Source organism: Rhinoderma darwinii, chromosome 6, assembly GCF_050947455.1.
Source record: "Rhinoderma darwinii isolate aRhiDar2 chromosome 6, aRhiDar2.hap1, whole genome shotgun sequence".
Taxonomy (NCBI): domain Eukaryota; kingdom Metazoa; phylum Chordata; class Amphibia; order Anura; family Rhinodermatidae; genus Rhinoderma; species Rhinoderma darwinii.
In genome coordinates, this window is record NC_134692.1 from 73480424 (window position 1) to 73501982 (window position 21559).

Here is a 21559-nt window from a genome sequence, read left to right on the forward strand (position 1 = left end):
TCAATAGGAAGTATCCACTGTGACACTATTTCTTTTCTGTTCGTTCGCTCTCCGTCCTATCTACAGGAGAATTAGTGCAGTGGGGAAAGTTTTGTTCAGGGAAGGGTTTAAATTCCCCCGAGTCCAGTCACAGTTACCAGTCGCCAGGGTCTGCCTGTTGTGTATCAAAAATTTGTGGATGGTTTTTGTGAAAAATCTGATGATGTTCTTCCCCTTTATAAAGAGTATGACTGTTCTATTGATCTTGTTCCTGGTTCCAAGATCCCCAAGGGGAGGATTTACTCCATGTCCGCTCCTCAGAACCGAGCTATGGAGCTTTATTAAAGAGAACCTGGAGAAAGGTTTTATTCGCCCTTCCAGGTCCCTGGCTGCTGCTGGGTTTTTCTTTCTGGCCCCCAAAGATGGTGATCTTCGTCCCTGGGACTTAATAAGATCACCATACGCAACCATCATCCTCTCCCTCTCATTTCTGAATTATTTGTTTAACTCAAAAGGGCAGTTATCTAAATAGATTTTAAGGGGGCCTATATTCTGGTTAGGATCTAGGAGGAGGATGAGTGAAAGACAGCTTTTAACACCCACACGGGGCGTTATAAATATCATGTGATTTTTTTTAGCTCTGTAATGCCCCAGCTGTTTTCCAGGATTTTATGAACGATGTGTTAAGAGAACATTGTAGTGATTTACTTAGAAGATATCTTGTTCTTTTCCTCATCTTTGGAGATACATCGTGTTCATGTCAAAAGGATTTTGCTAAAATTGAGACAGAATATTCTTATTGCGAAGATTGAAAAACATGAATTTGAAGTGGAAAGTGTATCTTTTTTGGGGTACGTAATTTACTCTCAGGGATTTTCCATGGATCCAGCAAAGGTGCAGGACATTCAGGATTGGGCTCTTCCTACTAATAATCGTATTGACCCGCAGAATAAAGTAAATTTGTCATTTACAGCCCACGGTAAGCACTGTATAAAAAAAAAAAAAGAATAAACAACATCAGAATTGCTGGTTCTTGGTCACCCCTCTTGCCAATAAATGCAATACAAAAGTGATAAAAAAAAAAAATCGCATGTACCCCAAAATGGTACCAATAAAACCCAAAAACTACAGATTGTCCTGCAAAAATGAAGCCCTCACACAGCTCCATTGGCAAAAAAAGAAAAAAGATCTGGCTCTCAGAATATGGCAACGCAAAATGTGCAGGGCGTTCCAAAAGCGTATAAGATTGAGAACTATTTATCAGTGCAACACTGGCCACACATCTATGATTTATTATTTATTTACCACATTATTATACCACCTTATTATGCCCTGTTGTACTCCGCACAGCTTACATATACCCCCAAATTCTAAACTGAAATACCAGTAAAACCCCCAAACAGAACTACTACCACGCAAAATCCATGCTCCAAAAGCCAAATGGCGCTCCCTCCATTCTGAGCCCTACAGTGTGCCCAAACTGCAGTTTACATACACATATATTGCATTCCCATACCCAGGAGAAGCCGCTTAACAGTTTATGAGATATTTGTCTTCAATGGCACTAACATATTGTGCACGAAAATGGCCTATCAGTGGAAATTTGCAATTTTCACTTTGCACCATCCGTTGCGCATTAATTTATAATGAAAAAACACCTGTGTGGTCAAAGTGTTCATTACACCCCTTAAAATTCCCTGAGGGGTGTAGTTTCCAAAATAGTGGTCACAATTAGGGGTTTGTATTACTATTTGAACTCAGAGCGCTGCAATTGTGGGCCAATGCTGTGAAAATCAACAAAATAGGCCTCAAATGCGCATGGTGCTCTTCACTTCTGAGCCATGTCATACGTCCGGGCAAATGATAAATGCTTTGAGGGGTGTAGTTCCCAAAAGGGTTCACATCTTGGGGGCTTCCACTATACTCTGGTACCTCAGGCGTTTTGCAAATGCGACATGGTGCCCAAAAAACAATCCAGCAAAATCTGCATGCCAAATAGCGCTCCTGCATTTCCGGAGATCTGCCGTGTGTCCAAACAGTAATTTATGACCACATCTGGGGTATTGCTGTACTCAGGAGAAATCGCTTCACAAATGTTGGGGGGCTTTTTCTTCAATTTCATGGTCTAATTCCTATAAATTCTGCAAACAACCTGTGGGGTCTAAATGCTCACTATACCCCTAGAGAGATTTTTTGAGGGGTGTAGTTTCCCAAATGGGGTCACTTTTGGTGAGTTTCTACTTTTTTGGCCCCTCAGGGGTTTTGCAAATGGAACATGGCAGTTTATTTCCACATATGGGGTATTGCCGTAATCGGGAGAAATTACACTTCAAATGTTGCGGTGTTTTTGCTCTTTTATGCCTTGTAAAAATAGAAAATTTTGACGTTTTATTTGAAAAATGTACATTTTCATGGCCTAATTCCACTAAATTCAACAAAAAAAAACAAACTGTGGTCAAAATTCTCACTATACCCCTTGATAAATTCCTTGTAGGGTGTAGTTTGCCAAATGGTGTCTTTTTGGGGGTGTTTCCACTCTTTTGGCACCACAAGACTTCTTCAAACCAGACATGGTGCCTAAAATATATTCTAATAATAAGGAGGCCCCAAAATCCACTAGGTACTTCTTTGCTTCTGAGGCTGGTGCTTCAGTCCATTAGTACACTAGGGCCACATGTGGGATATTTATAAAAGCTGCAAAATCTGGACAATAAATATTAAGTTGCGTTTCTCTGGTAAATCCTTGTGTTAAAGAAAAAAAAAGGATTAAAACTGATTTTCTTTAAAAAAAAAATGAAAGTTGTACATTTCACCTCCACTTTGCTTTAATTCCCGTGAAACGCCTAAAGGGTTAAGAAACTTTCTAAACACTGTTTTGAATACATTGAGGGTTGCAGTTTTTAAAATGGGGCGATTTATAGGGGGTTTCTCATATATGGGTCCTCAAAACCACTTCAGAACTGAACGGGTCGCTAAAAAAAGGCTTTTGAAATTTTCTTGAAAATGTCAGAAATTTCTGCTAAAGTTCTAAGCCTTGTAACGTCCTAGAAAAAGAAAAGGATGTTCAAAAAATGATGCCAACATAAAGTAGACATATAGGAAATTTTAACTAGTAACTGTTTGGTATTACTATCTGTCTTACAAGCTACAATGCTACTTTTTGCAAATTTTCTAACAATTTTGGTGTTTTTCACAAATAAACACAATGTATCGATCAAACTTTAACACTTATTTAAAGTACAATGTGTCACAAGAAAACAATCCCAGAATCCCTTGATAAATAAAAGCATTCCAAAGTTATTACCACTTAAAGTGCCACATATCAGATTAAAAAAAATTCCATAAGGCCAAAACAGGCTCAGTCATAAAAGGGGTTATCCGGGGACCACAATTTAAAAAAAATTAGCTTTGCATTCATATTTTTATGTAAAAAGAAGTCACTTACTAATATACTTTAATGTAAAATTCGGTACTAAATTGTGCAGTTCAAACCCGGTGTATTGTTCCCGGATGTGCTGGAGCTTTTCTAATATTGATGACGCGCCGACACGGCCCAACGTGACTGAGGGCTTGCTTCCTGTGCTGTACGTGTTGGCGTGTTATCAATGGCATGACCGCAAGGGGTGGTCACATTGCCTATTGCTGGAGTCCCCGAGTAGAGCTACTACAGCTAGTGCTGTGCTCGGGACTCAAGCACTGCTCCCGAAATTTGTTCAGTGACTTCAGGGGTTTCCTATAGCTGGATTCTCCGAGCAGAGCATCAGCTGATGCTCTGCCTGGTGACTCCAGCATTGCTGCTAACGTCACTGTCCATATATGGACAGTGAGGTCGGCAGCAGTACTGGAGTCCCCAGGCAGAGCATCAGCTCGGGGACTCCAGTACTGCTGCCGATGTCACTGTCCATATATGGACAGTGACTTCTGGGATTTCCTATCGCTGGAGTCCCCGAGCAGAGCATCAGCTAATGCTCTGCCTGGGGACTCCTGTACTGCTGCCAATGTCACTGTCCATATATGGACAGTGAAGTGACAGTAACGTCGGCAGCAGTAAGTGAGTCGCCAGGCAGAGCATTAGGTGATGCTCTGCTCGGGGACTCCAGCGATAGGAAACCGCTGAAGTCATTGTCCACATATGGACAGGGACGTCGGCAGTAGTAGCGGAGTCCCCGAGCAGAGCATCAGCTGATGTTCTGCCTGGGGACTCCAGTACTGCTGCCGACGTCATTGTCCATATATGGACAGTGACAGTGACGTTGGCAGCAATGCTGAAGTCCCCAGGCAAAGAATCAGCTGATGCTCCGCTTGGGAACTCCAGCTATAGGAAACCCCTGAAGTCACTGACCAAATGTCGGGTGCAGTGATGCTCTGCTCGAGGACTCCAGCAATAGGCAATGTGACAGCCCCTTGCGGTCATGCTATTGATAACACGCTGACACAAACAGCACAGGAAGCAAGCACTCAGTCACGTGGAGCCGTATCGGCATGTCATCAATATTAGAAAACCTCCAGGACTTCCGGGAACAATTCACCAAGTTTGAACGGCACCATTTAGTACCGAATTTTTAATTAAAGTATATTAGTAAGTGACTTCTTTTTACATGAAAATATAAATGCAAAGCTAATTTTTGGTCCCCGGATAACCCCTTTAAGGGGTTAAAAGATATTGTAACCATTGCAAGATACATACAATTGTGACTAAATAATATACCGTAAATACTAGGGATGGAAACTTTAGGTCATTTTATCTATATTGTATAGGTTTCTCTGTAAATGTATCTTTGCTGTCTGGTTTTTGCTGTAGTTTTATTTCCAATCCTTTCATTTTATTTAGTATAGTGATAGTGTTTTAAATTAGCAACAGCTACAAAGGTCATTTTCTTTAGATATTTGAAGTTTTTTCTCATTGTTCCATAGTGGCCTGTGCTGCTGAATATTAACCTCTTAAAGGGAACCGGTCATCAGTTTTGAGGCAATATAGGGAAGGCCATTTTAAACTAGGGCTACGCAATGAATTGAAAAATAATCTAAATCGAAATTCAACGCAATTAATCGACGTCATCTTGCAAATTTCAGTTTTATCAATTATGTTCTCCCGGTTTAAACTGTCTGCATCTTCAAGACGCAGATACAGTTGAATCCAATGGTAGAGCAGGGGACCTGCAAGGTCTCTGCTCTACCATTCACTATGTATCTCCGGACGCGAGGCAGCGACGTCATCGTGCCGGTCTGTGCCATGCCGCACAGACTAGACGGATCTCCTTCACTAGTTGTTGGAATGAGTTAGGTGAGTATGTATACTGTGTGGAAGGCAACTATAGGGTCATTATGATGTGTGGAGGCAGCTATAGGGCATTATACTGTGTGGGGGTAGCATCAGGGGGTATAGTATATTCAGTAGTATACAGCACGCTCACTGAATAAATATTAATTCAATGGCGTAACATGCAAATAGGGGGAGTGATATGCAAAAAGGGGTGTGGCCTAAATAAACATTCATTAATCGTTATCGTGGTCACATGTTCAATTAATCTTAATTTTGATTTAGGTTATAATTGCCCAGCCCTATTTTAAACATACCTTTTTTTCTCTATCATGCAAATTGCATGACCGCAAAACCGATATTTGATCCAGCGCGGCAGTCGCAAGTGTCACTCTCCGCTCTGAGTGACCGCTCTAGCGGTCATTCGGAGCAGAGGGGTGGGGCTTGCAGCGTGCAGTGCAGGAGCACTTGTCCATCAAGTCCCACCTGATACAGATTTTGGTGTGTTTGTTTTTATAAACTTGTCAGATGCAATTATGAGACGGAAACACAAGATAAATGGACATGCTGCTGATATTAAAATACGCACCGCTGGTCAAATTACATGCGGAAACATTCTGCAATGTGTAGATGAGATTACTTGGAATCTCATTTACCTTGCTGGCACTGTGTTATGCTGAGGATTTGCCGAAGGGAAATCCGAATTGCAAAATCCACATGTAATACGCATTGTGTGCATTTCACCATAGTAGTCAGGATCACTGTATTCCCGAATTCATATTTTTCCTTTGTTACTTGCAAATAATTAAAAAAAACAACAATGCCTTGCATTGCATGCTACAGAAAACATTGTGAGGCTGCCCGGGGAAGACCTGGTGGAACGTATTGATACAAAATTCCAGCAACTCCAGAACAACTTCTTCTTGCCACCAGTACCACTCTGAGGAGTCTATTTCTAGGCATATAAGAGAGTTGGTAGGGAACCAACCACTTTATGCTAAAAGTGAAAGCATTAGTGCAGTCTCATCTAGAATAAGCAGTTCAGTTCTGGGCTCCAGTTCATAGAAAGGATGCCCTGGAGTTGGAAAAAATACAAAGAAGAGCAACTAAGCTAATAAGGGGCATGGAGAATCAAAGTTATGAGGAAAGATTAAAAGAATTAAACCTATTTAGCCTTGAAAAGAGACGACTAAGGGGGTACATTATTAATTTGTATAAATTTATGAATGGCACATACAAAAAATATGGTGAAATCCTGTTCCATTTAAAACCCCCACAAAAAACAGGGGGGCACTCCTTTTGTCCATGTTTTGTATTTTGTGTCAGTATACACTGCACAGTATGATATTCATTTTTGTCTTTCAGTTTGCCTTGTAATAATCTGCAGATTACTTAGTTATTTCTTGGCAGTAAAACAGTTCATGCAAGTAACATTTAGTGATCACGTGCTTAGTACAAGGGAATTCACTCTTTTCGGTATTTATCAAGGTCAGAGGGAGGGATTCTCCCTTTGCAGATTACACTCCTAGTTATGCTCTTTGTTCTATGTGTCTTATAAATATACGCTGTATATGATAATAAATTGGAGCCTTTCCTTTTGAGAATTTGGTCTCAGCGTGATGGACTTACCGAGCTCGTATATACCTTCTTCTAAGTTGGAACCCACAAAAATCAAGGCGTAGTGGTACCGTTGCGACCACAGAAATTGGTGCCCAAACAGGGACCGGCAGCTACACTTTGGTGCACCCCTGACTCTCCAAACGCCATACAGTGGCTAGCCAGGAACGTGCAGACCATCGCTGCAGCATAAGGTAAGAAGCCTTTATTCTTACAACTTTGCTCTGCACCTTCTCTGTCCTACACTGTGAGTTCGGGTACAAGCGGGAGACATAAGGTAAGAGGGACTTAAATGCTTGCCGGTCCATGAATCCTTGTTCCCTCAGGAAAAGTGCCTGATTTCTGTAACGGTTGTGTGAATGTGTTTTAGGTAAAGAATGAGTTTTGATCATGCCTCACTCATGCTAGGATTGTTGTTTTTAATTGCTATTTTTTGGAGTTTTGTTATTATATTGGATTAGTCTGGGTGTGGTTGAGTGTCACAGACCCCAATCCGCATTTTGAGGGTATGTTCACACGGCAGCGTCCGATACGGCTGAAATTACGGAGCTATTTTCAGGAGAAAACAGCTCCGGAATTTCAGACGTAATGGCAAGTGCAGGCGCTTTTCGCTGCGTCCATTACGGACGTAATTGGAGCTGTTTTTCCATGGTGTCAATGGAAAACTGCTCCAATTACGTCTCAAGAAGTGACAGGCACTTCTTTGACGCGGGCGTCTTTTGACAGCGGCGCGTAAAAAAAATGACCGTCGGCACAGAACATCGTAAAGCCCATTCAAATGAATGGGCAGATGTTTGCAGACGCTTTGGAGCCGTATTTTCGGACGTAATTCGAGGCTAAAACGCCCAAATTACGTCCATAAATAGTGTGTGTGAACCCAGCCTAAAGCTCTGGCCAGAGAAGTGTGTGGGTGACTGTAGAAAATAGATAGTAAGTGATTATCTATCAGTCTGCCCTCTCCCAGTAGACAAGGTGATGCTGGGACACGTAGCGTGACCAAGATGGGGAATTTAGTGACACGGACACCCCAGAAGAAAAAAACCTGGAGTTTCTCCGGTGGATATAGTAAAACAAAGAGAAGGGAGAGATGCAGTAAAAAAACTGAGGAGCTTTATGAAAGGGGTAGGTATGCCACAAGGAGGGAAACTAGACCCTGATGAATGGGGTGAGGTATGTAGAACCCATAGAGGATGGTTGAAAGATAAACCATCTTTCTTCTGTCTGGCTTTCTTCTTTCGTTCTTCTGTCTGGCTTTCCCTCAGCTCCTTGCTTGGCAAGTCTATTTGTTCAGCATATTTTGTGTTTGCACGGATTGCCCCTCCATATCGTGTCTGATCAGGGCGTGCAAATCACATCCAAGTTCTGGAGAGCCCTGTGTAAGATTGAGAGAATCAATCAAGTATTTGAAAGTTATGTCCGCCATTTAGTGTCGGCTCAACACGACAACTGGATACATCTCCTTCCATGGGCCAAATTCTTCTATAATAATCACATGAGTGAATCTACTGTGGCTTCTCCATTCTTCATCGTTCACAGCCAACATCTGCGTGTCCCTCCTCCTACATCTCCAGTTCCTGCAGTGAATGTTTCCTATGGGAGTTTTCTTCAGATCTGGCAGCAAACCAAGTTCGTGATCCTGCTGGCGGTGGGTCGTATGTAGAGATTTGCTAATAAGAAAGAAGGCTGGCAGCTCAATTTCTCACTGGGGTTAAGGTTTGGCTATCTTCAAAGAATATCCACTTGAAAATCCCCTCCTATAAATTTGCTCCCAGGTTCCTCGGTCTCTTTGAGTTCTTGCAACAGATCAACCCTGTGTCATATAAACTACATTTGCCTCCTACACTGAAAATTCCCAATTCCTTCCATGTCTCTTTCCTGAAGCCTGTGGTTCTCAACCGTTACAGCAAGTCTTCTGATTCCCCTACATCTCCTAGGAGTTCGGATGATGTATTTGAGGTCAAGGAAATTCTAGATCTCAAGAAGGGGGGAAAGGGGAACTTTTATCTTATCGACTGGAAAGGGTTTGGTCCTGGTAGCCTGGGGAGAACATCGATGCCCCTGCTCTCATTAAAAATGTTCTGCTATATTCTGGACCCAAGAAGAGGGGGCGTAAAGGGGGGGGGGGTGCTCTAGCAATGTTGTACTTCCAAGTATTTCCTGCAGATGTTCGGTATCCTGAGTCTAGTATCCAGCGTATTACACCCAGTATACCATATGCAGCACAGCCTGCTTCCAGCTACCCAGCTCAGCCTGCTTCCAGCTATCGGACACAGCCTGCTTCCAGCTATCGGACACAGCCTGCTTCAAGTAATCCAGCTCAGCCTGCTTCTAGCTATCTGATACAGCCTGCTTCCAGCTGACACAGCCTGCTTCCAGCAATCCGGCACAGTCTGCTTCCAGCAATCCGGCACAGTCTGCTTCCAGCAATCCGGCACAGTCTGCTTCCAGCAATCCGGCACAGTCTGCTTCAGCCTGAATCCAGTTACTTCATAGGTACCATCTTTCAGTGCCTGTTTAGCATCTGTTTGGCCAGCAGCTATGCCAATCTGGCTGTCTAACCTAGAGGGTTCGCTCTACCCACTGCTCGTGACACTGGTCTTAAGTTGTCAATAGGAAGTATCCACTGTGACACTATTTCTTTTCTGTTCGTTCGCTCTCCGTCCTATCTACAGGAGAATTAGTGCAGTGGGGAAAGTTTTGTTCAGGGAAGGGTTTAAATTCCCCCGAGTCCAGTCACAGTTACCAGTCGCCAGGGTCTGCCTGTTGTGTATCAAAAATTTGTGGATGGTTTTTGTGAAAAATCTGATGATGTTCTTCCCCTTTATAAAGAGTATGACTGTTCTATTGATCTTGTTCCTGGTTCCAAGATCCCCAAGGGGAGGATTTACTCCATGTCCGCTCCTCAGAACCGAGCTATGGAGCTTTATTAAAGAGAACCTGGAGAAAGGTTTTATTCGCCCTTCCAGGTCCCTGGCTGCTGCTGGGTTTTTCTTTCTGGCCCCCAAAGATGGTGATCTTCGTCCCTGGGACTTAATAAGATCACCATACGCAACCATCATCCTCTCCCTCTCATTTCTGAATTATTTGTTTAACTCAAAAGGGCAGTTATCTAAATAGATTTTAAGGGGGCCTATATTCTGGTTAGGATCTAGGAGGAGGATGAGTGAAAGACAGCTTTTAACACCCACACGGGGCGTTATAAATATCATGTGATTTTTTTTAGCTCTGTAATGCCCCAGCTGTTTTCCAGGATTTTATGAACGATGTGTTAAGAGAACATTGTAGTGATTTACTTAGAAGATATCTTGTTCTTTTCCTCATCTTTGGAGATACATCGTGTTCATGTCAAAAGGATTTTGCTAAAATTGAGACAGAATATTCTTATTGCGAAGATTGAAAAACATGAATTTGAAGTGGAAAGTGTATCTTTTTTGGGGTACGTAATTTACTCTCAGGGATTTTCCATGGATCCAGCAAAGGTGCAGGACATTCAGGATTGGGCTCTTCCTACTAATAATCGTATTGACCCGCAGAATAAAGTAAATTTGTCATTTACAGCCCACGGTAAGCACTGTATAAAAAAAAAAAAAAGAATAAACAACATCAGAATTGCTGGTTCTTGGTCACCCCTCTTGCCAATAAATGCAATACAAAAGTGATAAAAAAAAAAAATCGCATGTACCCCAAAATGGTACCAATAAAACCCAAAAACTACAGATTGTCCTGCAAAAATGAAGCCCTCACACAGCTCCATTGGCAAAAAAAGAAAAAAGATCTGGCTCTCAGAATATGGCAACGCAAAATGTGCAGGGCGTTCCAAAAGCGTATAAGATTGAGAACTATTTATCAGTGCAACACTGGCCACACATCTATGATTTATTATTTATTTACCACATTATTATACCACCTTATTATGCCCTGTTGTACTCCGCACAGCTTACATATACCCCCAAATTCTAAACTGAAATACCAGTAAAACCCCCAAACAGAACTACTACCACGCAAAATCCATGCTCCAAAAGCCAAATGGCGCTCCCTCCATTCTGAGCCCTACAGTGTGCCCAAACTGCAGTTTACATACACATATATTGCATTCCCATACCCAGGAGAAGCCGCTTAACAGTTTATGAGATATTTGTCTTCAATGGCACTAACATATTGTGCACGAAAATGGCCTATCAGTGGAAATTTGCAATTTTCACTTTGCACCATCCGTTGCGCATTAATTTATAATGAAAAAACACCTGTGTGGTCAAAGTGTTCATTACACCCCTTAAAATTCCCTGAGGGGTGTAGTTTCCAAAATAGTGGTCACAATTAGGGGTTTGTATTACTATTTGAACTCAGAGCGCTGCAATTGTGGGCCAATGCTGTGAAAATCAACAAAATAGGCCTCAAATGCGCATGGTGCTCTTCACTTCTGAGCCATGTCATACGTCCGGGCAAATGATAAATGCTTTGAGGGGTGTAGTTCCCAAAAGGGTTCACATCTTGGGGGCTTCCACTATACTCTGGTACCTCAGGCGTTTTGCAAATGCGACATGGTGCCCAAAAAACAATCCAGCAAAATCTGCATGCCAAATAGCGCTCCTGCATTTCCGGAGATCTGCCGTGTGTCCAAACAGTAATTTATGACCACATCTGGGGTATTGCTGTACTCAGGAGAAATCGCTTCACAAATGTTGGGGGGCTTTTTCTTCAATTTCATGGTCTAATTCCTATAAATTCTGCAAACAACCTGTGGGGTCTAAATGCTCACTATACCCCTAGAGAGATTTTTTGAGGGGTGTAGTTTCCCAAATGGGGTCACTTTTGGTGAGTTTCTACTTTTTTGGCCCCTCAGGGGTTTTGCAAATGGAACATGGCAGTTTATTTCCACATATGGGGTATTGCCGTAATCGGGAGAAATTACACTTCAAATGTTGCGGTGTTTTTGCTCTTTTATGCCTTGTAAAAATAGAAAATTTTGACGTTTTATTTGAAAAATGTACATTTTCATGGCCTAATTCCACTAAATTCAACAAAAAAAAACAAACTGTGGTCAAAATTCTCACTATACCCCTTGATAAATTCCTTGTAGGGTGTAGTTTGCCAAATGGTGTCTTTTTGGGGGTGTTTCCACTCTTTTGGCACCACAAGACTTCTTCAAACCAGACATGGTGCCTAAAATATATTCTAATAATAAGGAGGCCCCAAAATCCACTAGGTACTTCTTTGCTTCTGAGGCTGGTGCTTCAGTCCATTAGTACACTAGGGCCACATGTGGGATATTTATAAAAGCTGCAAAATCTGGACAATAAATATTAAGTTGCGTTTCTCTGGTAAATCCTTGTGTTAAAGAAAAAAAAAGGATTAAAACTGATTTTCTTTAAAAAAAAAATGAAAGTTGTACATTTCACCTCCACTTTGCTTTAATTCCCGTGAAACGCCTAAAGGGTTAAGAAACTTTCTAAACACTGTTTTGAATACATTGAGGGTTGCAGTTTTTAAAATGGGGCGATTTATAGGGGGTTTCTCATATATGGGTCCTCAAAACCACTTCAGAACTGAACGGGTCGCTAAAAAAAGGCTTTTGAAATTTTCTTGAAAATGTCAGAAATTTCTGCTAAAGTTCTAAGCCTTGTAACGTCCTAGAAAAAGAAAAGGATGTTCAAAAAATGATGCCAACATAAAGTAGACATATAGGAAATTTTAACTAGTAACTGTTTGGTATTACTATCTGTCTTACAAGCTACAATGCTACTTTTTGCAAATTTTCTAACAATTTTGGTGTTTTTCACAAATAAACACAATGTATCGATCAAACTTTAACACTTATTTAAAGTACAATGTGTCACAAGAAAACAATCCCAGAATCCCTTGATAAATAAAAGCATTCCAAAGTTATTACCACTTAAAGTGCCACATATCAGATTAAAAAAAATTCCATAAGGCCAAAACAGGCTCAGTCATAAAAGGGGTTATCCGGGGACCACAATTTAAAAAAAATTAGCTTTGCATTCATATTTTTATGTAAAAAGAAGTCACTTACTAATATACTTTAATGTAAAATTCGGTACTAAATTGTGCAGTTCAAACCCGGTGTATTGTTCCCGGATGTGCTGGAGCTTTTCTAATATTGATGACGCGCCGACACGGCCCAACGTGACTGAGGGCTTGCTTCCTGTGCTGTACGTGTTGGCGTGTTATCAATGGCATGACCGCAAGGGGTGGTCACATTGCCTATTGCTGGAGTCCCCGAGTAGAGCTACTACAGCTAGTGCTGTGCTCGGGACTCAAGCACTGCTCCCGAAATTTGTTCAGTGACTTCAGGGGTTTCCTATAGCTGGATTCTCCGAGCAGAGCATCAGCTGATGCTCTGCCTGGTGACTCCAGCATTGCTGCTAACGTCACTGTCCATATATGGACAGTGAGGTCGGCAGCAGTACTGGAGTCCCCAGGCAGAGCATCAGCTCGGGGACTCCAGTACTGCTGCCGATGTCACTGTCCATATATGGACAGTGACTTCTGGGATTTCCTATCGCTGGAGTCCCCGAGCAGAGCATCAGCTAATGCTCTGCCTGGGGACTCCTGTACTGCTGCCAATGTCACTGTCCATATATGGACAGTGAAGTGACAGTAACGTCGGCAGCAGTAAGTGAGTCGCCAGGCAGAGCATTAGGTGATGCTCTGCTCGGGGACTCCAGCGATAGGAAACCGCTGAAGTCATTGTCCACATATGGACAGGGACGTCGGCAGTAGTAGCGGAGTCCCCGAGCAGAGCATCAGCTGATGTTCTGCCTGGGGACTCCAGTACTGCTGCCGACGTCATTGTCCATATATGGACAGTGACAGTGACGTTGGCAGCAATGCTGAAGTCCCCAGGCAAAGAATCAGCTGATGCTCCGCTTGGGAACTCCAGCTATAGGAAACCCCTGAAGTCACTGACCAAATGTCGGGTGCAGTGATGCTCTGCTCGAGGACTCCAGCAATAGGCAATGTGACAGCCCCTTGCGGTCATGCTATTGATAACACGCTGACACAAACAGCACAGGAAGCAAGCACTCAGTCACGTGGAGCCGTATCGGCATGTCATCAATATTAGAAAACCTCCAGGACTTCCGGGAACAATTCACCAAGTTTGAACGGCACCATTTAGTACCGAATTTTTAATTAAAGTATATTAGTAAGTGACTTCTTTTTACATGAAAATATAAATGCAAAGCTAATTTTTGGTCCCCGGATAACCCCTTTAAGGGGTTAAAAGATATTGTAACCATTGCAAGATACATACAATTGTGACTAAATAATATACCGTAAATACTAGGGATGGAAACTTTAGGTCATTTTATCTATATTGTATAGGTTTCTCTGTAAATGTATCTTTGCTGTCTGGTTTTTGCTGTAGTTTTATTTCCAATCCTTTCATTTTATTTAGTATAGTGATAGTGTTTTAAATTAGCAACAGCTACAAAGGTCATTTTCTTTAGATATTTGAAGTTTTTTCTCATTGTTCCATAGTGGCCTGTGCTGCTGAATATTAACCTCTTAAAGGGAACCGGTCATCAGTTTTGAGGCAATATAGGGAAGGTCATTTTAAACTAGGGCTACGCAATGAATTGAAAAATAATCTAAATCGAAATTCAACGCAATTAATCGACGTCATCTTGCAAATTTCAGTTTTATCAATTATGTTCTCCCGGTTTAAACTGTCTGCATCTTCAAGACGCAGATACAGTTGAATCCAATGGTAGAGCAGGGGACCTGCAAGGTCTCTGCTCTACCATTCACTATGTATCTCCGGACGCGAGGCAGCGACGTCATCGTGCCGGTCTGTGCCATGCCGCACAGACTAGACGGATCTCCTTCACTAGTTGTTGGAATGAGTTAGGTGAGTATGTATACTGTGTGGAAGGCAACTATAGGGTCATTATGATGTGTGGAGGCAGCTATAGGGCATTATACTGTGTGGGGGTAGCATCAGGGGGTATAGTATATTCAGTAGTATACAGCACGCTCACTGAATAAATATTAATTCAATGGCGTAACATGCAAATAGGGGGAGTGATATGCAAAAAGGGGTGTGGCCTAAATAAACATTCATTAATCGTTATCGTGGTCACATGTTCAATTAATCTTAATTTTGATTTAGGTTATAATTGCCCAGCCCTATTTTAAACATACCTTTTTTTCTCTATCATGCAAATTGCATGACCGCAAAACCGATATTTGATCCAGCGCGGCAGTCGCAAGTGTCACTCTCCGCTCTGAGTGACCGCTCTAGCGGTCATTCGGAGCAGAGGGGTGGGGCTTGCAGCGTGCAGTGCAGGAGCACTTGTCCATCAAGTCCCACCTGATACAGATTTTGGTGTGTTTGTTTTTATAAACTTGTCAGATGCAATTATGAGACGGAAACACAAGATAAATGGACATGCTGCTGATATTAAAATACGCACCGCTGGTCAAATTACATGCGGAAACATTCTGCAATGTGTAGATGAGATTACTTGGAATCTCATTTACCTTGCTGGCACTGTGTTATGCTGAGGATTTGCCGAAGGGAAATCCGAATTGCAAAATCCACATGTAATACGCATTGTGTGCATTTCACCATAGTAGTCAGGATCACTGTATTCCCGAATTCATATTTTTCCTTTGTTACTTGCAAATAATTAAAAAAAACAACAATGCCTTGCATTGCATGCTACAGAAAACATTGTGAGGCTGCCCGGGGAAGACCTGGTGGAACGTATTGATACAAAATTCCAGCAACTCCAGAACAACTTCTTCTTGCCACCAGTACCACTCTGAGGAGTCTATTTCTAGGCATATAAGAGAGTTGGTAGGGAACCAACCACTTTATGCTAAAAGTGAAAGCATTAGTGCAGTCTCATCTAGAATAAGCAGTTCAGTTCTGGGCTCCAGTTCATAGAAAGGATGCCCTGGAGTTGGAAAAAATACAAAGAAGAGCAACTAAGCTAATAAGGGGCATGGAGAATCAAAGTTATGAGGAAAGATTAAAAGAATTAAACCTATTTAGCCTTGAAAAGAGACGACTAAGGGGGTACATTATTAATTTGTATAAATTTATGAATGGCACATACAAAAAATATGGTGAAATCCTGTTCCATTTAAAACCCCCACAAAAAACAGGGGGGCACTCCTTTTGTCCATGTTTTGTATTTTGTGTCAGTATACACTGCACAGTATGATATTCATTTTTGTCTTTCAGTTTGCCTTGTAATAATCTGCAGATTACTTAGTTATTTCTTGGCAGTAAAACAGTTCATGCAAGTAACATTTAGTGATCACGTGCTTAGTACAAGGGAATTCACTCTTTTCGGTATTTATCAAGGTCAGAGGGAGGGATTCTCCCTTTGCAGATTACACTCCTAGTTATGCTCTTTGTTCTATGTGTCTTATAAATATACGCTGTATATGATAATAAATTGGAGCCTTTCCTTTTGAGAATTTGGTCTCAGCGTGATGGACTTACCGAGCTCGTATATACCTTCTTCTAAGTTGGAACCCACAAAAATCAAGGCGTAGTGGTACCGTTGCGACCACAGAAATTGGTGCCCAAACAGGGACCGGCAGCTACACTTTGGTGCACCCCTGACTCTCCAAACGCCATACAGTGGCTAGCCAGGAACGTGCAGACCATCGCTGCAGCATAAGGTAAGAAGCCTTTATTCTTACAACTTTGCTCTGCACCTTCTCTGTCCTACACTGTGAGTTCGGGTACAAGCGGGAGACATAAGGTAAGAGGGACTTAAATGCTTGCCGGTCCATGAATCCTTGTTCCCTCAGGAAAAGTGCCTGATTTCTGTAACGGTTGTGTGAATGTGTTTTAGGTAAAGAATGAGTTTTGATCATGCCTCACTCATGCTAGGATTGTTGTTTTTAATTGCTATTTTTTGGAGTTTTGTTATTATATTGGATTAGTCTGGGTGTGGTTGAGTGTCACAGACCCCAATCCGCATTTTGAGGGTATGTTCACACGGCAGCGTCCGATACGGCTGAAATTACGGAGCTATTTTCAGGAGAAAACAGCTCCGGAATTTCAGACGTAATGGCAAGTGCAGGCGCTTTTCGCTGCGTCCATTACGGACGTAATTGGAGCTGTTTTTCCATGGTGTCAATGGAAAACTGCTCCAATTACGTCTCAAGAAGTGACAGGCACTTCTTTGACGCGGGCGTCTTTTGACAGCGGCGCGTAAAAAAAATGACCGTCGGCACAGAACATCGTAAAGCCCATTCAAATGAATGGGCAGATGTTTGCAGACGCTTTGGAGCCGTATTTTCGGACGTAATTCGAGGCTAAAACGCCCAAATTACGTCCATAAATAGTGTGTGTGAACCCAGCCTAAAGCTCTGGCCAGAGAAGTGTGTGGGTGACTGTAGAAAATAGATAGTAAGTGATTATCTATCAGTCTGCCCTCTCCCAGTAGACAAGGTGATGCTGGGACACGTAGCGTGACCAAGATGGGGAATTTAGTGACACGGACACCCCAGAAGAAAAAAACCTGGAGTTTCTCCGGTGGATATAGTAAAACAAAGAGAAGGGAGAGATGCAGTAAAAAAACTGAGGAGCTTTATGAAAGGGGTAGGTATGCCACAAGGAGGGAAACTAGACCCTGATGAATGGGGTGAGGTATGTAGAACCCATAGAGGATGGTTGAAAGATAAAAAGTGTACGGAGCAAGCGAAAGCCTGGGAAAAAGTGTCCAAGGAAGTACAAGAGGAGGGGCTAGGGAAACCGAATCTGGAGTAAAGTTCTATTATGAATGTTATTTTTCTGATTCAAAGCTCCAAATCCACTGCAAAGATAGAACATTAAATTATAAAAATCTGTCTGCCTACAGAAACTACTAGAGAGAGCTTCCTGCATACTGTTTTATTAGTAAGTAAAAGCTGCAAATTGTAGTGGTGGATGCAAATATACACATCATCTATTTACCTCCATATCTACAGTACGTAGGGGATATGGAGCTGTGTCAGAAAAAAAAAGATTTGGAAGCTATAAAGTTATATTATGCAATTAATCAACACAAAACAGGCTGTAATATATTTCAGGAAATTATGCAATAGTATTGCGGGATCATACATAAGTATAATGGAAATATAACAACAATAGCAATACTAATGGTTATGATGATGTACAATGGGGGTTAGAGAACTCTGTGCATGTCATGTCTGACATTGAAAGTAAAATGTCTAGTATTATCATAATTTCTCCGTTCACTTGTTAACCACTTTACGACCACAATCCGTGTTTTTACATTGTAGGGGAGGGTGATTATATGAAGCGGGCTCAGTCTGCTCAATATGCTGCGGGTGTCGGTTGCGTCTTACAGCTAACACCCAGCTGTAACTGCTGGGATTGAAGATAACTCTGATCCCGGCTGTTTAACCACTAATAGCGACCACAGAATCTAAGCTGTTAAAAGAGGGAGGCAGTCTCTCTGACAGCCCTTCGGCTTCCCCTTGACGCGATCGTGTCTTGCCATGGCAGCATGGGTTTCTAATGAAGGTGCCAGGTCTGCCAACTTTGTGCTCCTATTAAGCCTAAAGATCGCTGGTTTAAGTCCCCTAGGGGGACTAGTAATTAAAGTAAAAAGTAATTAAATAAAGTTTATTTGATATACAAAAAACATTAAAGTTAAAAAAAAAACGCAGTTTTCCCAATATTCCCTAAAAGTAATGTAAAAAACAAAAACATCATTTGTATCACCGTATCTATAAAAGTCTGAACTATTAAAATATAACAATAATTAACCCACAAGGTGAACGCAAGAAAAGAAAAAAATAGAGAACGCCAGAATTGTTGTTTTTTGGTCACCTCGTCTCCCACAAAAAAATTAAATAAAAAGTGATCAAAAAGTCGTTTGTACCCCCAAATAGTATCAACAAAAAAATACATGCTTGCCCTGCTAAAAACAAGCCATCACACCGTTGAATCGACAGAAAAATAATAAAGTTCTGGGTTTCAGAATATGGCGACACAATTTTAATATTTTTTTTTAACAAAACGTGTCTGCTTTATAAAAGTAGTAAAACATGAAATTAACTATATATATTTAGTATCACTGGAATTGTATTAACCCACAGAATAACGTTAACATGTCATTTTTACCGCAGGTCAAACACCATAAAAATGAAACCCAAAAACCAATGGGGAAATTGCATTTTTTTTCCCCCATTCCACCCCACAAAATATATTTTTTTAGATATTCCAGTACATTTTATGGTACATTAAATAGTGCCATTAAAAACTACAACTCATCCCGCAAAATAAATCCCTCATACGGCTATGTCAATAGAAAAATAAAAAAGTACCAGATCCTTAAAGAGGCTCTGACACCACATTACAAGGGCCCTATCTCCTACAAAACGTGATCGGTGCTGTAATGTAGATAACAACAGTGTTTTTTATTTTGAAAAACTATAAATTTTGAGAAAGTTATGTACAAATGCAGATTTATGCTAATTAGTTTCTTAATAGACAACTGGGCGCATTTTAACTTTTTTTACCAACTGGGCCTTGTAAAGAGAAGTGTATGACGCTGACCAATCAGCGTCATACACTTCTCTCCATTCATTTTTAGCAGTACTCGCAACACAGCGTGATCTCCTGAGATCACGCTGCGCAGTCACATACTCCCATATTAACTTTACCGAAGTGTCTTGGGAGTGAATAGACATCCCCTCCAGCCAGGACGCGATGTCTATTCATCACTCCCGACACTTCGGTAAAGTTTCTGTGAATGACAGCACACGTGATCTCGTGAGATCTCGCGAGATCACGTGTGCGGTCATTCACAGAAAATTTACCAAAGTGTCGGGAGCGATGAATAATCGAAAAATAGACAGGGAGGCAGCACTTCCAAAAAACAGACAGCTTTGTTCGGTGGTGTGGAATATTTCTTGTTAGGAGTGATGAATAGACGTTGCGTCCTGGCAGGAGGTGATGTCTATTCACTCCCAAGACACTTCGGTAAAGTTAATATGGGAGTATGTGACTGCACAGCGTGATTTCGCGAGATCACGCTGTGTTGCGAGTACTGCTAAAAATTAAAAGGAGAGAAGTGTATGATGCTGATTGGTCAGCGTCATACCCTTCTCTTTACAAGGCCCAGTTGGTAAAAAAAAAAAAAAGTAAAAACACACCCAGTTGTCTATTAAGAAACTAATTAGTATAAATCTAAAATTGTGCATAACTTGCTCAAAATTGATTGCTTTTCAAAATAAAAAGACGTTTGTTATCTACATTACAGCGCCGATCAAATTATGTAGTAGATAGGGCACTTATAATGTGGTGTAAAAACCAGTCCAGCACCTGAAATCACCTGCCGACCCCACAGTATGCAACTTAGGAAGAGTTGAAGAAAAAGGGTGACCGCTATACAGATAATTTAGTACCAACCTAGACCTCCCAACTATTCAAATTTAGCTAGACAAAACGAAAAACCACTGGTAGAAGGGGAGGTTCAATTTGGGCTTTAAACTTGTCTGATACATTCTGTCTTTCCAGATTAGTTGTCTGTGTCTTTCTTTCTCAACTTGGTGTTATGGTGGTGCTAAAGAAAAAAAAGTATTTTTCTTAATGTATATACAGATTGCCTATACTAAGTGCTTGAGTATTAATCAAGATAATCAAGTATTTTCAATCTAACAAAATATATGCTGCTGCAAAGAATTACAAATAGAATATGAGCCAGGGTTAGCAGGTGGTACATCAGGTCAATACCAATCATAATTTCAATTTAAGTAATCCAGCATTTATAAGAAATTAAACATACAGAGTATCCTCTAAACAAGGTCAAGCCAAGGAAACAACAGTAGAGACAGCTGCTTGAAGGACAAACAGATGTGAGGGATTAAATTTAACAACGAATAAAGTATTATCCTGTAGTGCTTCAGACGAGATCAGGATGCAAGATGTGTCTTATATTAGACTTTATGGTAATATCTCTTCTGTAACCCTCATGTTGCTGAAGCAACAGCCCTGCATTATCTACATCCGGCATAGTCCTAGCCTTAGGCCTTATTCACACAAACATATTTCTCGTCTGTGTGCTGTCCGTTTTAACATCGGACAGCACGCTGACCCATACAAATTAATGTGGTTATTCACACATACATTTTTTTTTAACATAGCGGGTGTCCGTTGGGAGAAACTCGCAGAATGCCCTATTCTGGTCCTTTTGTGAACCAGACTTGCCCATTGAAGTCGATGGGTGAATGGTTTATGGTATAAACCATAAACCTTGTACAACAATCTCCTAAAATCTTTTATAAGGTAAACTTTACAAAATCCTTCAGTTATATGTAGACACACAAATATAATTTTCAATTGATAACATTTACTTTTTACAGTTTTAAATTTGCCAAACTGCATCGTAGTATAACATTTTTTCTTGACTTAAATTACTACACAAAAACTTTTTGGACTAAACAGACAAGGACATTTCTAGGATATAGCTAAAACCTTGAGCTAATGGTCAAATATGCCAATACCTGATAAAGTAAAGCTTGCAAGCTTTCGACATTGCTGAGAAGCAGAAAATCCATCCATACCATCTGCTCCCATCTGGAAAGAAAGGAAGAATTAAAGGGGTTATTCGGGGACCAAAAATTGCTTTGGATTTATACATTTATATTTAATTCTGTACTGAATCGTTCAGTTTAAACCCAGTGAATTGGAGCTGGAAGTTCTGTAGT

The 21559-nt window shown here is 41.2% G+C and overlaps 1 protein-coding gene across 4 annotated transcripts in view; it reads right to left on the minus strand.

Annotated features, from left to right (window-relative positions):
- Positions 1–21559, minus strand: part of HECW2 (HECT, C2 and WW domain containing E3 ubiquitin protein ligase 2) — a 547978-nt gene that overhangs the window by 265623 nt on the left and 260796 nt on the right. For all 4 annotated transcript variants that reach the window (XM_075829943.1, XM_075829941.1, XM_075829942.1 and 1 more), the window contains one exon: positions 21356–21428. In XM_075829943.1, the coding sequence (XP_075686058.1) occupies positions 21356–21428 (73 nt within the window). The remainder of the gene's footprint in view (positions 1–21355; positions 21429–21559) is intronic.